Genomic DNA, 15,379 nt, shown 5'->3' on the forward strand with positions numbered 1-15,379 from the left:
GTGATGGGTGTTTCTTAGATGATCATGATTTTAAGGCAATAGAAGTCAGAAAATGCAAATTAAACTTATCTCTTCCGTAAAAAAATGATGAATAGAAATTAATTTTACTATCACAAAATATTTCTCAGGTGTGCAGGAGGTGGATTTTTCAGAAAACCGTTTATTAACACCCTCAAGTCTCCTGAATATTTTTTTTTATTTGTTGCAATACATAAAATGTTGAATACATTTGTTTAATGTGCAGAATGTTTGATAATTCTAGTTTATAGTTAATGCAATGAGTTAAATGAGTTAATAACTTTCTTACCTGCGTCAAATGAAGCTTCAGAACAATCTCCGAAAGCTAAAAGTTGTTGCCACAGACTGAACAACAACAATAAACCTTGACTCAACTTTACAACCATGACACACGTGCACGAAAGTGTTTCTGCTGTTACTGAAGAATGTAGGGACTCAGGTCAGCAGTTTGTGTAGCCTGCCCCCTGGTGGCCTGTTGGCTTCATTACCGACTGCAAATGAAATACTTGAGCCAGACCCCTAAATGCAGGTCACTCCTTCAGAATAAAACAACGACCTTTGTAAACTTTAATATGAGGTTTAGTGGAAATGTAAGTGACACAGTGAGATCACATTAAAATTCTTTATTTATGCTGTAAAATACAAATATAAGTCTTACATTTGATCACGGTTGTACACTGAAGCACTGTTGACTCAAAGCTCTCTGTGAAATCCTGATTTACGCTCACTGGGGGATTAGAGGTGCTTATATTAAGATTTTATAAAAACATCAAGCACTAAAAGTGTGAAAGCTCAGGGCCAGCCAGCTAGCGATACACGTTTCAGCTGTGTATATACATTAATACAAAAGCAGCACGTCCTTTACATGGAAGCCTGGCGTGTGCATGTGTATACCTGCAGGACCTCTCTCATTAAAGCTCTAGTAGTGCTGTAGCAGCCAGGTGGGGGCGGGCCGACCTGGCAGGACAAAGTAGCTCCACCACCAGGGCTTCTCTGACCTCTCCTCGCGGTTCTGGCTCAGGTCAGCCGCCCTGGTGTAGCGCTCGTACTGGTTGTAAGGGTCAAAGCGGTCGTAACTGGTCGTGATGGTGGCCTCCTCCTCCTGCACGTCGGGCTCCAGCGGCACCTTCTGCAGCACGAAGTCCACCCGGCCCGCCGTGTGCATCCGACGAGGCAGGACCACCCTCTTCATGACCCTGGTGTAGCCTGGAGCTGAGGCGCCCACGATGTGGCTGCCGGGGTTGATGAGGCGCCAGTATTCTCCAGTTTCACCTGAGGGGAGACAGAAAGGCCCGATGTGCCGTTTAAGGATAAACACTGAACAATGTTACAGGTCATTTGATTGTTTCTCAGAGTAACTCATGGATATTGGTGATAAAATAACTCAGGCCTATAAAGGGGACTGATATTTATGAGAGAGTAAATTTTGGTGCAGATCCAATAAAAAATCTGGATCTAGAAATATTCAATTTGGTTTCATAAGACGACTGTCTTAAGTAACTTTAAGGATGAGGAGCCTCCATGTTGGGCCTTCAGTCACTTCCAGCTGAACATCCTGGAGCTTTCAGAGAGATTCTGGGTTTTCCTTAATGTCAATTCAATTTGTACATGAGCAGATAATTGCAGTAACTCCTAACGTGTCACAAAAAATGGATAATCCTCACCTGTGGTTATATCATGTCGTACTCCTCTGATGGAAATCCTTGCACCTTTTATTGGATTCCCCCCCTCATCTTGTACGATTCCCTTAATGCCATGATGGACCTGAGGGACACCACAACATTCATACACAGGAATTAAGATTTAAGAAAAATCCCTCTCATTCAATATCAACTAGTTTAAATGATGTACTTGTGAATCCTTTACTTTTACAAAACCCAGAATAGTGGGGACTTGTTCTCACCAGTTCCATGAACGTGAGCAGAGCGTCGTGGTTCTCGTGCCAGCCGATGAACAGGTCCTCCTCGGGGGGGAATCGATCACAGCCCAGCTCCACGGTCACCTCCAGGCAGTTGGTGTGAAGGTAGTTGAAGTCCTGCATACCTGAGCAGTGACAGAGCAGAACTGCTTTACCCAGAATCCCTTGGGAGAACAGTGCTGATGCCCCCCCCCCATCCTGATCATAACTGATGGTACAGCGACCCCTTGTGGCTCCTGGACACTTCACTTGTCAGACTCACTGCCTGCGATGCTGGACCACTCGGCTCCGTTCACGATTCCCTTCACACTCTTGTCACGTGACGATCCACAGTTGGCGTTTTCGTTGGACATCCTCTCGTGGGAGTTTGCGTATCCTCCGGCCAGAAACTTAAAAACCTACAAAATAAAATAAAGAAACGGGGCATTACTTTTTCCTTCTTCCTTCGGTCATGATGTCAAATTATTTACAAAATAAGAACGTGGGCCTTGTAATAAAAACCTCTATTTATCCATAATCAGTACATGCATTTCTTTCAATACTGTTTGTGCAATATGTGTCATCTCTGATTTATCTATTTACTCAACATATGTACTCTCATTTAATTGTTTATCCTGTTTATACCACATTTAGATTCTTGTTAAATAAAGGTCAGATTTTGAGTCAATGTTAATATTATAATCTGGTTTTATGACATCTAATTATTGGAGATTATCAGAACAGAGGTATGACACCATATACAGCATTTATCATGAATCAAAAATGAATTTACTACTTTATTAATGAACCCTTGTGCTTTTAATAACTTTAAATTATAAATGTATTTGACAGCAAAGTCTGTGAAAATCACATCATCCTGATCTCGAGGTGATCCTTTGTGTTTGAAGGAGCCCATTCACCTGATCGTCCGGTGCTGGGGAGAGGAGGTTGCGTTCCAGCGGGTGTTTGGACAGATCGAAGGGATACGACACCACCAGGTCCCCGGCGTGGAAGTTGGCCGAGAGCACGAAGGGGATGGAGCGGATCCATTTCATCACCGCGTACGTCTCCGGTGCAACCTGGATCGCAGCATTAAGACTTAATTCAGACCGAGAAATGCGAGTTCGTTCATCTCCCTTGGCCGTATCACCGAGTACAAGTCACTGGCATGTATGGGGAAGGGTTCACACTGTACCTTACCAAACCAGTAATAGTCTGGGATTGAGACGTGGTCAGTTCGGTAGGTCTTTTGTCTGCGTCGGCTGTAAACGATTGAGGTCAAATCGGGGAAGTTTCTGTTCAGGTCGATGTTCTGAGCGTTGCTTCGACCGATATTCCAGGTATCGTATCGTTGACCCTGAGGAGTTCACAGGGGAGCGTGTTTGAAATGACAAAACACCTCTCAAAACATGATGCACACAGAGTTTGGAACATGTAACGTGGAGACCTGACCTCCTCCTCCTCGCCGTAGCTACTGTCCTGGAGTCCAGAGACAGCCGCCTCGTACCCGTCGGGGTTCATGGAGGGCAGGATGTGGATGCGGGTGGTGTTGATGAGCTTCTGCACGCGCTCGTCGCCCAGCAGATACTCCGAGCACAGATACTGAGCTAGGTAGATCAGCAGCTGGCGGCCCAGGACCTCATTCCCGTGCATGTTGCCAATGTACTTCATCTCCGGCTCCACTACACAGGGTCACATTTACAGGAACTCAGTGAGAAGGCTATTTGCTGGATTTCTAAAGACTCCGGTGGGTTCTACTCACGCAGCTCATGTTGACCTGGGTTGTTTGAGAACTCGATGACGAGCAGCTCCCGGCCCTCCATGCTGCGTCCGATGCTGTAGGTCCTGGCGATGCCGGGGCACTGCTCCTCGGTTTTCTTCAAAATGCTGATCATCTGAGGATTGGTGTGATATTTGAACTGCAGCGAGGCGAGGGGATCCTCCAGAGGAGGAATCTCCGTGCCGTCGACAGCCTCAGCATCTTCCTCCGCTGGAAAAATGAATTATCGGTTTTGATTCATGTGCGTCTCAGCTTTACTGACTGACAGTTTAGATCTCTAGTAAAAAAAACGAGGCCTCCATTCCTGCAGCGCTGCCAGGGTATAAATAGGATGGTCGTAGAGTCTGGTATGTGCAGCAGAAAAACCAGGAGGAATGTGATGAAATTCAATGTAAAACCAATCGCCTGATGAAATGTGAAGCTTATTATCTCAGGTGACACATTAAAAGTTTTCCAAGGGCAATATCAGCAGGATATTGCCCTTGGAAAACTTTTAATGTGTCCTTGTTTTCGTATTTACGCTTATTTTGACATAAGCAAAAAACTGTAATCATGACACTTTAACCAATAATTCAAGAATCAGGAATATTTAAGGGACTGATATTCGGGTGTGTGCAGTTTGGTGCAGCTTCAATTAAATCCAATTCAGATGTGGTTTCATGGGAGGGGAGGATGTTAACAGCTGCTGTCCTGAAAGAAATAGGCATAAAAACAAAAAGCTGTAACTACCACCAACGTGATGCTGAGATAATGAGGATTCATTTGCAAATCATCGGTTTACATGAATCTTCAACAGCTCTCCAAACAAACGTGATTGATTTGGTGCGGATCTGAAACTGTCCAACTGGGCGTTGTGTTGTTGGCTTCGCTAAAAGGCTTGATTGAACTGAAAGGAACTGTCTGTACTTAACTCAGAAACATTCCAGTTTGTAACATGAAACAACACACTGTGTTGTGCGACTGTGGGACCAACTCGGGGTCACATTAAAAACAGTCACAAACACGAGTGCGATGCGAATGTGTTAATAATCACACAGGATTCACCTGCTGCCAGACATCTGAACCACGTTCTGCTTGCCGGAAAAACAGAATTAGCAGACCGATAAAAAAAGTGTAACCTTTCATTACAGTGCAACAGGTCGAGGCCGCGTGGTGCGTTTCATTGGTCGACTTCGAGACTTTGACGAGCGTGTACACATTCGACTTTTACACCGAAGCCAAAACGACATGACTCGACGTGTAAATCAAGTCCTCCTGTCCGAGCAGATGTTCCCGTGGTTCATGTTCTCATGTGGCTCACACATGAGCTCTTCCTCCAGCACTAGCAGCATGACTGTGTCTTTTCTCCTCTACTTTGGAAAACTTCAATTCTTCTTCAACAGCTTTTTTTACAGAATACTACCAGACAGAGTTCTTCCCTTGTTTGTCTTTAAAGACGCTGTTTACATCACAGGGCTTTCCAGTGAAAACACTTGCAAAATAGCCACGGGGACCTGGAGCGAGGGTTCATGTGGTGAGCTGAGGCGTTCCACTTGGATTTTTATGTTGAGGTGAGCCGCACCAGCATGTGAACAAACCAGAAGTCTGAAGACAATGTGTTTGAGAAAGAGCTGAAACTCAAAATGGGTTTGAAAACTTGTGTCTTCTCTTTCAGCGGAAAACAGAGAGAGCTAGAGAGAGATAGATAGATAGATAGATAGATAGATAGATCGATAGATAGATAGATAGATAGATCTAAAGATAGATAGATAGATAGATCTAAAGATAGATAGATAGATAGATAGATAGATAGATAGATAGATAGATAGAAAGATAGTTAGATAGATAGATAGATAGATAGATAGATAGATAGATAGATAGATAGATAGATAGATAGATAGATAGATAGATAGATAGATAGATAGATATAAAGATTGATAGACAGATAGATAGTTAGATAGTTAGATAGATAGATAGAAAGATAGTTAGATAGATAGATAGATAGATAGATAGATTGATTGATTGATTGATAGATAGATAGATAGATAGATAGATAGATAGATAGATAGATAGATAGATAGATAGATAGATAGATAGATAGATAGATAGATAGATAGATAGATAGATAGATAGATAGATTGATTGATTGATTGATTGATTGATTGTCCTTGTTCTCACCCTTGAGCCCTGCCAGTGGGTCATAGCATCCTTCCTCATCACCAGTAAAGAAGCGGTCACAGTCCAGGAAGTAGGGCCATGCCATCTCTATCCCCTGGAAGGCGTGGCTGCATTTCTTCTGCACGGCCTCGCAGGTGCTGCGACACGGCCTCAGCACCTTGGCGCTCTCGCAGCGGGGGGCCAGCACCGAGCAGCCCAGCATGCGGATATCGGGGTTGCACTCCCCGCCTAGCAGGGACTCCACCACGCTCATGAGGAGGTACTCGGCCCCCCCCTCGGCGTCCTCGCGGCTCTTGTGGCCGAGGATGTTGGGGAACATGGTGTGGGTGTAGGCCATGTCGTCGCAGTAGGACAGGGAGACATCGGTGCATTTGGCTGAGGTGAACAGAAAACATCAGATTCAGATGGATAAGGTTTATGATGTTAATGGGATTTCTCAGCAGGAGTCTTCATCAGTCTTATTTCGCTACATCTCCATCCATCACACCCGAGGTCACGAGTCTCACTTTGCTGTCTTCAATCATCTACTCCCAAATATTACTATCATCTCTGGAAATTAGAATCTGAATAATTCACAGCCCCACTGATCATCTAAAAATACCCGTGACGGTTTTATGGCTCTGGGGCCATGTTCTATCAAGACTACGCCCTGCGTGTGACTTATGATCTCAACTTTGGTGTTGTTCAAAAACACTGACTCCAAACCAAAGTCCCCAGGGATGGCACTGAGCAAGACTGGCAGCTGGTGGGGGGGAAACCGCCCAGAGTGTGACACCCATGCACAAGGGATACTTACGTTTGACTTGCACGGTCGGCTTGCACAGTCCTGCAAAACACATCAGTGAGCATTAGCTGACGCGGTGGCAGACACTAGATGGCAGAGTGGTTTCTATAAAAGTCTCAATCTGGCCTGTAAAGCAAAGTAGTGTAGTGCTCAAGATGTGGTCTGGGCTTCTGCAGCTTTTCTAAAATCTGTCTGTGCAAAGGATCTCAATTCACAGATGTTCCTGGTTTTATCTGGGATATTACAAAAGCAAGCTTTAATCAAGTATATTTGTATTTGACGAGTCACAGACCAACACGATCTCATGAAATACATCATCATTTTCAGCTTTGTGTCTCTTAAAGTTGCACAAAAGATTTTTAAAAGCAAGTTTTTACTGCATGAGATTCAGTCCGGTGCAGCGGCTCCATGTGGAAATAAAAAAAAAAAGATGCCACATTGTGCAGCAGGTCCAGATGCACACATGGGAATAAAGTTTGAGACCATAATACAAAGAGAAGAAGGTCTTTACCTCGGACTCTCGGGTCACACCGTGGAGGAGAACACGAAGCAAGGGCGAACAACTGCAGCAGGATCCGAAGCATGATGCTCATTTTCCGACACATTGTTATGCTCCGATGTGGCACCTCACACACACGCAGGGAGAGAGAGAGAGTGTGTGTGTGTGTGTGTGTGTGTGTGCAGAAACTCCCTCTGAGTCACTTTACTACAAACATTACGGTCAGCTATCAGGTTACAGCGGAAATGGCTGAGAGGTGAAGTGGGGATAAGATCAACTGGAATTCTTCTCTCTCTGTTACAGTAAACAGGATTTGAAGATAAAGATAATTAAAGTGTTAGATCAACTTTATATCGTCGTTACTGATGCAGTAGCCTCAACTATTGATTTATATTGATTATTGGGGCCTTCTTCAGTCACATGACACCGATTGTCCAATAGGAAGCTGTTAAAACAAACTAAAACCTAATAATCAGCAATTTACTATTATGATTATCAACAATAATCATAATAGTAAAATGATTGTCAAGTTTGTCTACACTTAATTGTGTTATTATTGATATATATTTGGTATAAAACCATGTGGCTAAGTTAACAAAGAAAACGTTCTGTTTTAACTGTGGCTAAATGTTTTGAAGTATCAGTGTGGGCTACTTCTGTTGTTCTTGAACCAAACTATATAAAGTGAAGTTCATAAAGTTCTTTTACACCATCGCACCATTAAAATGCATTAATGCACTGCATATTATCAAAAACCCATAATAATATACAGTAGTTCCAAGAGCAGCTGTGGAATAAGTCATTTAATATTCATACATTCTCCTTTTTAGCAGTTTAAGCTGCTTTTAGAGAAAACTGCTCGATTTCCAGATGTAAATTCCTTCATCTAATGCTGCAAATAATTACTGTTGGTCTGTTTCCATGCGTCCAATCAGGCCCGAGTCATCACTGAGTCTGAATAAATTAGAATCACTAATCTTCCAAAAGGATCTTTGCCCCCTCGATTTAATTACACTCGGCAATAACGGCGCCGAAGCAGAGATTGTGCCGTGACACCGCGGTCGTTCTTCATGCCACATATCATCTCCAATATAATTAGGGCCACGCCGAGGCAGAACAATGTGAGAAGCTGCTGGTGAAAGAGGAACCCAAAGAGTTATAGTGATAATGTTTCATGTGTCTATTGATTTTTGGATATTGAGAATTGCCCCACAATGTTTCTATAATCCTAATTGACTGCACCGTTTGAATGTAATGTTGTAAAAATCAAGTCTGAGGACATTCTGCGGTTCCGTGAAAACATTCATATTTTTAATAGCTTAATAATTGACAGTTTTTTATTGCACATATTCCACTAACGGCTAATCACACTGTCAAAGAACAGCAAGTGGCTCACGGGAGGAAAAGTACACGTGAGTAAAGTACATCCAAAGAAACAGATTTTTTTTTTCTCAGTATTGATAATAATAAACATAATAATAAAGCAGCTATTCTGTTTTAGAGCAGCTGAAGAAAGTCACATATGCAAATCTGGCACAAACACAGAACAGTGTGTGTTTTTAAAGCACTTTGAAAGCGTTTCCTATGCTACATCACGTCCCCCCCCCCCCCCCCCCCTTCATCTATAAACAAAACATTGTTCCTGTACAGTGCAAAATATAGAATAACATCATGTAAATATCCATTAGAAACGTTTTTCCCTCCGGTCAACTGGCAGAACAGAGCACAGTTGTACAAATGCATTTTCCCGGTAAAAGTGGACTAGCTCTAGTACATTCAGTTACACTTTAACACACACACACATACACACACACACTTTAAAGGACGACTGGTGAGGCTGCATTTTTATTACTGTCGGCAAAAAAAACACATGAGAAGACTTCAAACCAGAGAAGAGCTCATCCTGATGCTTCCATTCACTTTCCCATTGTTCAAAAATAATGTGGTCACTGCACATTATACTGGTTTATCTTGATATTTATGAAAAATGTGTAAGATTATGCGTTTTTAATGTGTTTTTACTGGGATTGTGGATTCTATTAACCATTATTTTATTGTATAAATTGTATTATTTAAATGTCTTTAAATGTACATGATCAATATGTGTATATTTTATGTTATTCTTCTTTAAAAGCTATAATACAATTGTAGGTATTGTCAAGTCTTCATCTTTTGAATACTAGACTTTTGTGTCATATCAAGTAGAAAACTTTACTTTTACTCGTCTATTTATTTGTACTTTTACTTTAAGTAAAACATTTGAGGACTTCCTAGGCTAAATACTTGTGCACCAAACTTGTAATAACCTGCAACTAAATATATACGATTTACTCCTTATGTACAGAGTCCAGCTGAGAGCATGTATCTGAAGACTTGGAGCAGCAGGCAGGCTGGAGAGTTGTGACAGCACTGAGAGGCAAACTCCGTTTTGATCTTCTCATGACCCTTGTGGACAATAAGAAAAACAGAGACCCTCACCAGCCGCGTCCTTTAACATCGTGGTGTACATGTCATTTGCCTTTGGCTCTTGTATCTGTAGTAGCTCTGAGAGGATTAGACAAAGTGCATCAATATTCAGTGACTGACACGACACTGCAAAGTAGTCTAACGCGGTCAATACAGATAAATGGCAACACTGTGCAGCAGCTGAGCCTCGACGCCGGAGAGCACGTCCGTCTGGTGACGCTACTTTCTCCAGAAGACGACGTAGTGTCCCCGGGGGGGGGGGGGGGGGGGGGGGTTTGCGGCAGAGGAAAGACAAAGAAGATTCGGTTGGTCCAGCTCGAAAAGGCGTCTTGTCTCCCAGAGTCTGGAGACGTCTCGGGCAGCGTGGTCCCTCATCGCCATCTTGAACCCATGTTTCATGGAATTGATTCGTCTGTGTGTGAATCTGCATGTGTATGGGATGTGTGTGTGTGTATGGGGGGGGGGGGGGGGCTTTTCCTGTGTGTTGATGAATTAAAGATCCCTTGTGTACCAATGCTGTCTGAGGCCACATCATCCCTGTCGCTGCCTATCTGTCCCCCCCCCCTCACCCATCTCGCCTTCCCCTTCCGTTTCTTTGCCTGTTTGTCCTCCCCCTCATTACTGTCTGTTCAATCTTCACCACCCACCACCCCCCCCCCAAACCCACAATCTGTCCCCTCCATCTAGTCTCCTTTTGCTTCCGTCTAATATCCTGTCCACTCCTTCTCTCTCTCTCTCTCTCCCTAATTCTTCGCCCCCGCCCATCCTCCTCTTCCTCCTCAAGAGGCAGCCTTCTCTGTTTTTTCTCGGCCCCGCTGTGTGTTGTGCGTCTGTCACGTCCGCACGTTCGCCCATTAGCTGATCCTCTGGAGACAGTAGTCGCTCTCTGTGTCCAGAGAGCTGTTGTGGCCGGATGAAGGGTAGAGGTCGCGCCGGAGCAGCCTGTTGACCACGGACACCAGGACCTTCTTGTACTGCTGACGTAGGAGGGAGTAGGCGAAGGGGTCGGACGCCGCCTTGCTGTATGTGAGGCACTTACTGATGATTCCCCAGTGGCGGTTGACGTCCACGAAAGGTAGAAGCTCAGCCAACCTGAAGGGGCGGCAGCAGAAGACATGACTAAACAAAGCACCAGAGCAGCCTCTGACACGTGAGGGACAGTGTGACAATAGAAGAGAGGATCAAAAGGGGGAAGGTCTTTCTATTTTTATTCATGCTGTAGAAAAAGCAGGAGATGATCTGTATTTTTTTTCAGCCTTTCCTTCAAACAGTAAAAGCAGTCATTAGGCATGAGTCACTATAATGACCACCATATTTTTTTTACGTGTAATTTAATTGATACTGTAAAAAAAAGGTATGCTCCTTTAACATATTTAGTTGAACACGATTTAAAATGTTATTCATGTTTGTAAGAATTGAAATGCCTAAAAATTAAGCAAATAAAGCTTAAGTTTGGCTTAAATAACTAATAAATCTTCCTTTTACAACTTTGTTTCTTTATTAGATTTGAATATAGACATTCTTTATCTTCCATAGGTCATACACAAATCACAAAATAATTTGTCTACAAAAATGTGTAGTTTTGTCATTTAATTGCTTTGTTAGATTTGTTTAAGCTTCCATATTGTCACGACCTTTCAGAACATCCCAGGGGACATGGTCAGCTGTACTGTGTGAAGGCTGAGACCTGTCATGAGGAGATGATGTGTTCAAGTGCTCAGGTAAAAGTAGAACAGACAGCACATGTTCAGGAATTCTGAGAATAATAAGATGTTTTGGCTCAGCTGTCACTCAGACGTGTACGTAGGCCCGGTTCAGGGGGTTGATCCAATTATCGAGACACTTTTTCACAGAGGGTGTGAGCTCCGTGTTCCCCTGTCACACAACACACACCACACACCACACACCACACTCGGCTTATCAGCAGCAGACACATCTGGCTTCTCCTCTTTTCTCCGGGAGCCACTTTGTTGTTGTCTGTTGACGTTTTAACTGTTTTCCAATGGAGGCAGCATGGGGCTTGTTTACATCAACACAGTGCAGCTGACCAATGAGCTGTGTCCAGGCTCAGATCAATGATAATAATTCTGAGCATTAGGTCCAAATAAGCCGTGTGGTGTCAGGTGAGCTCACACACTGATGTGATTGTGCACTTCAGGTGTTAGATTGTCTTTAATCCGATAATGTGTGTGACAGATGTGTGTATTTTTAAGTCTCTGCAAGTACTCACAAGGTCATAACAAGCTTTGAATAAAAATGACGCGATGCATGGCTGCTGTCAGTCGCACTTACCTTGTAATTACATAAGGAGCAAAGCAGATGATGAATGAGCCGATGAAGATGCTGATCTTCTTGGTGGCTCTTTGCTTTCTCCTCTTTTGCTCTGTTAAACATCTCTGCTTCACGCTGGAAACAGGAATGGACGTTTAGTCCATTTGGCAAACAGTGTCAACACTATATGCATATTGTGAGAGTTATAAGAAGAAACTTGTAAATGAGACATGCAACTGTACCTGGGGTGGATGTCGACCAGCAGGAAGAGAGTCTGCATGGTGATTATGTCAATCCTCTTGCAGTGGAACCTGGCGACTTTCAGCACCTTCAGGTAGGTGAAGCAGAGGATGAGCAGGGACAGCATGAAGCTGGTGGCGTGGAAAACCACCGTGAAGATTGTGAACTTAATCCTATCGCTGCCCCGGTCCCTCGGCTGCAGGGTGCACGACGCGTACACGTCGCTGTAGTCGGCCCAGGAGAAGAGCAGCGCCGTGAGGGAGAAGGTGAAGGAGTGGAGCCAGGAGTAGCACACCATGATCAGCGCGTCCTTGTAGCGCATCTTAGTGGAGTAACTGAGCGGGAAGACCACCGCGATCCAGCGGTCGATGCTGAGGGCGGCCATGCTCAGCATGGTGTTGGCGGTGAGGAAAGTCTCCAGGAAGCTCACCGCGTGGCACACGCAGTCCCCGAAAGGCTGCTGGTTCCGCACGATCCCGACCAGAGTGGCGGGCATGTTGAGCACAGTGATGAGGATGTTGCAGAAGGACAAGTTCATGGTGAAGACACCGGGCACCTGTCGGCGGATCTCGGTGCTGTGCACGAAACATAGCAGCACCAACAAGTTGGACAACAGCGACACGACCGCGACCACGACGATGAACAAAGCGAAGATAATGTCAGCAAAGTCCATGTCTCACACCGGAGCGCCCACCCTCGGGTTACCTGCGCCTGTTGTGGACAATGCGCACTTGGGAACAACCATGGCCGCGCGTCGCGCACGTCTTCTCCAGCGGCTCCAGCTTCTCATTCCAGTTAGATCCGTGCGCACCGCCGCGTCCTCTCCAACTTCCCACGACGAGCGCTGTCCAGAGTGCTGAGGACGCGGGCGGCCGCCACCACTCGCACCCGCCGCCCGGCGCGCGTCAGGTGCAGAAGAAGGTGAACAGCTGCGGTGCCAAGTGGAGATGTGCGTGTGGGGCGCGTCTTTCAGCAGCTGCGGCCATTCAGACTGCGAGCAGGCGGCGCACTGAGCAGCCACATAGTGATCTGGACTGAGGAGGACCCGGGTGGAGAGGCAGCGAGTCTACTGAAGTGAATGATCACACCATGAGCTGCAGGAGCAACTTGTACAGTCACAAAACACACTTCCGTCCCTACTTTCTACATTCTGGTAGCATTTCTAGCAAATCCTCGTGTGTTGTTTGATTTTTGTTGTGCGCAAATACGCATCAATCCCCCTCCGCATACTATACGTTATTCACGCGTGAGTTTCTCGCGTCCCCCGCATTGATTCGACTTGGCTCGAATCAATGTGGATGTGGAGGCAAAGGGACAGACGCAGAGAAATCCGGGGATGCGCTCTTGGATAATTGGAGACGCGTCTGCCGTGGCCAAATGGCACCAGGTGCACAGGCGCACCGGAGAGGCAGAGGGGGCAAAACGATCCCTGTCCCCAAATGAATTATTTATAGGCCGGTGGCTAGTGTAGATTCACTGTTTGTTATTGGAAAATTGTGTCTGGGATGCAAAAATATACAGAGAGAGGATTGATGGTAGAATGTGACCTTTTCATAAAAATAGCCGAGGAAGAAATAACGGTAAATATCGTTTTCTTTTCACTCCATACTTTTAGATTGAAACAAGTAGCTCACCAAAGTCAAAACAATATCACATTGCAATAAAATCCTGTACCAGCACTGGGGGTTTGTCCCAGTAGCTGATGGTTTTGTATTTGTTGTAAATAGCCTAGGTGCAGAAGTCCAGTGTCAGATTGTATAGGATGTATAACCCTGAATGTTTTACATAATTCCGTAGTGGCAGAAAAAAGTCCAGCCACAGTTTATCTTTGTTCGCGGGGGAAAAACAAAATGAAATTTATTAAACACGAAAGTGCAGTCCATTTTACACCTGTGTTTTTAGCATAATAATTTGGGTTGTACCTGCTTATAAGCTTAGTATATCTGAGGAAGCTTTCTAACAAAAGGAAGTAGTTTCAGGTAAAATAAATGTTCTCTTATCATGGTAACCTAAACTGTAATTTAACTGTTCCATAAGAAATTAAGTTTATTAAACATTAGCCACAAGCCTTTCTAAATGGCTCGGTACCAGCAACCCAAACCTTTTGTTAATTATATGTAACTATATCCATCGTAGAAGAAAGAAATATGATTTCACGTTTGACAACAAAGCCCCAGTAAAATAAACCAGAGCATGAAAATGGTACCTGATCCAAATTGGAGGAACACAGTCAACATGGATGCTTTGCTCGTTACTGAGTCATGCCCACTTCTGGAGAAGTGTGTACAGACAGTGACTCACCGGGGTCAGACGCAGCCTGCAGGGCTTTTCTCTATCTCCTCTCGTTTGCACTCACTTCATCCTCCAACTTGTTATGAGGCTTGTGTTATGCTTGTTCCTGTATCCCCCCCCCCCCATCCCCATCTCTTCCAATTAAGTGCTTGGTTTTATTTATTTAAGGGCGACACACACTGTCAGAGAATTTGCATCCCTCCGAGCCGGCTGCTCTGAATAGTGGAGTATTCAAAGTGAGTAGGTGAGTCATCATTAAATGCAGTTGAGGGAAACCCTGAGGCCAACCGTCTTTGAAGTGACACTCTCCTAAAAGTGTCGCCGCTGATGAAAGCTTTTTCCCCACATATGCTATATCCAGCGGTAATGAAGCCACTACAGCACCGAGGGTGTGTGTCTTTTCTGAGCGTGTGTTATTTCTTAGTGTGTTTGTGTGTGCAGGAGTGAGAGAGAGCAGCAGTGGGTGATGTCAGTCCCCTACAAACTGGAGATCAAATGCCTCGGAGGAAGCTACAGCTGGGCTCCTGGGGGGAAAGTGCAGAGCTATTTATAGGCCTGATGGGGTGTCACCTCCAATATAACTCTCAGGCGCTGGCGTATTACCTAACCGAGGTATCAGAGCGCTGAACGCCAGCTTCAGAGCCACAAATGGGATCGCTTGGAGAGGATGCGTTCATGTGAGCGGAGTAATCAGTTACTGCAGTTTTTAAGGCAGCGGACAAAATGCCTGGGAGGCCCCGTGGCTGTTTAACAGAGTCATTCAAGCAGAGGGGGGGGAAAGATGCTGAATCCTCGAAACGCACCAAACTAAAGGTGACCATGAATCAGAGGCAGTTTGAAGAGAAGTAATTAATGCTCCTGATGTTAGAGCTGCAATTCAAATGTTGGTTAATCTCTTAATTATCTATTTTATCCATTCGGAGCCCAATTTCTTTTATTGTGTTTTTCTTTTATAGCTCTACTTATCTAATCATA

General features: G+C 44.6%; 2 protein-coding genes across 2 annotated transcripts; both read right to left on the reverse strand.

The window, feature by feature from the left end:
* Window positions 1–626: 626 nt before the first annotated feature.
* On the reverse strand, window positions 627–7,289 carry LOC133949903 (carboxypeptidase Z-like). Its single transcript, XM_062383976.1, has 11 exons — window positions 7,148–7,289; window positions 6,649–6,678; window positions 5,853–6,227; window positions 3,678–3,905; window positions 3,368–3,597; window positions 3,111–3,272; window positions 2,836–2,994; window positions 2,199–2,334; window positions 1,922–2,061; window positions 1,683–1,782; window positions 627–1,290 (listed from the first exon to the last, which is right to left on the reverse strand). The coding sequence occupies exons 1-11, from the start codon at window positions 7,239–7,241 to the stop codon at window positions 938–940; spliced, it is 2,007 nt and encodes a 668-aa protein (XP_062239960.1). The 5' UTR covers window positions 7,242–7,289; the 3' UTR covers window positions 627–937.
* A 2,994-nt stretch (window positions 7,290–10,283) lies between these two features.
* LOC133949552 (G-protein coupled receptor 26-like) lies at window positions 10,284–13,392 on the reverse strand. Its single transcript, XM_062383463.1, has 3 exons — window positions 12,115–13,392; window positions 11,894–12,007; window positions 10,284–10,693 (listed from the first exon to the last, which is right to left on the reverse strand). The coding sequence occupies exons 1-3, from the start codon at window positions 12,783–12,785 to the stop codon at window positions 10,456–10,458; spliced, it is 1,023 nt and encodes a 340-aa protein (XP_062239447.1). The 5' UTR covers window positions 12,786–13,392; the 3' UTR covers window positions 10,284–10,455.
* Between the last annotated feature and the right edge of the window lie 1,987 nt (window positions 13,393–15,379).

The sequence above is a fragment of the Platichthys flesus genome, chromosome 24 (assembly GCF_949316205.1).
Source record: "Platichthys flesus chromosome 24, fPlaFle2.1, whole genome shotgun sequence".
NCBI lineage: Eukaryota > Metazoa > Chordata > Actinopteri > Pleuronectiformes > Pleuronectidae > Platichthys > Platichthys flesus.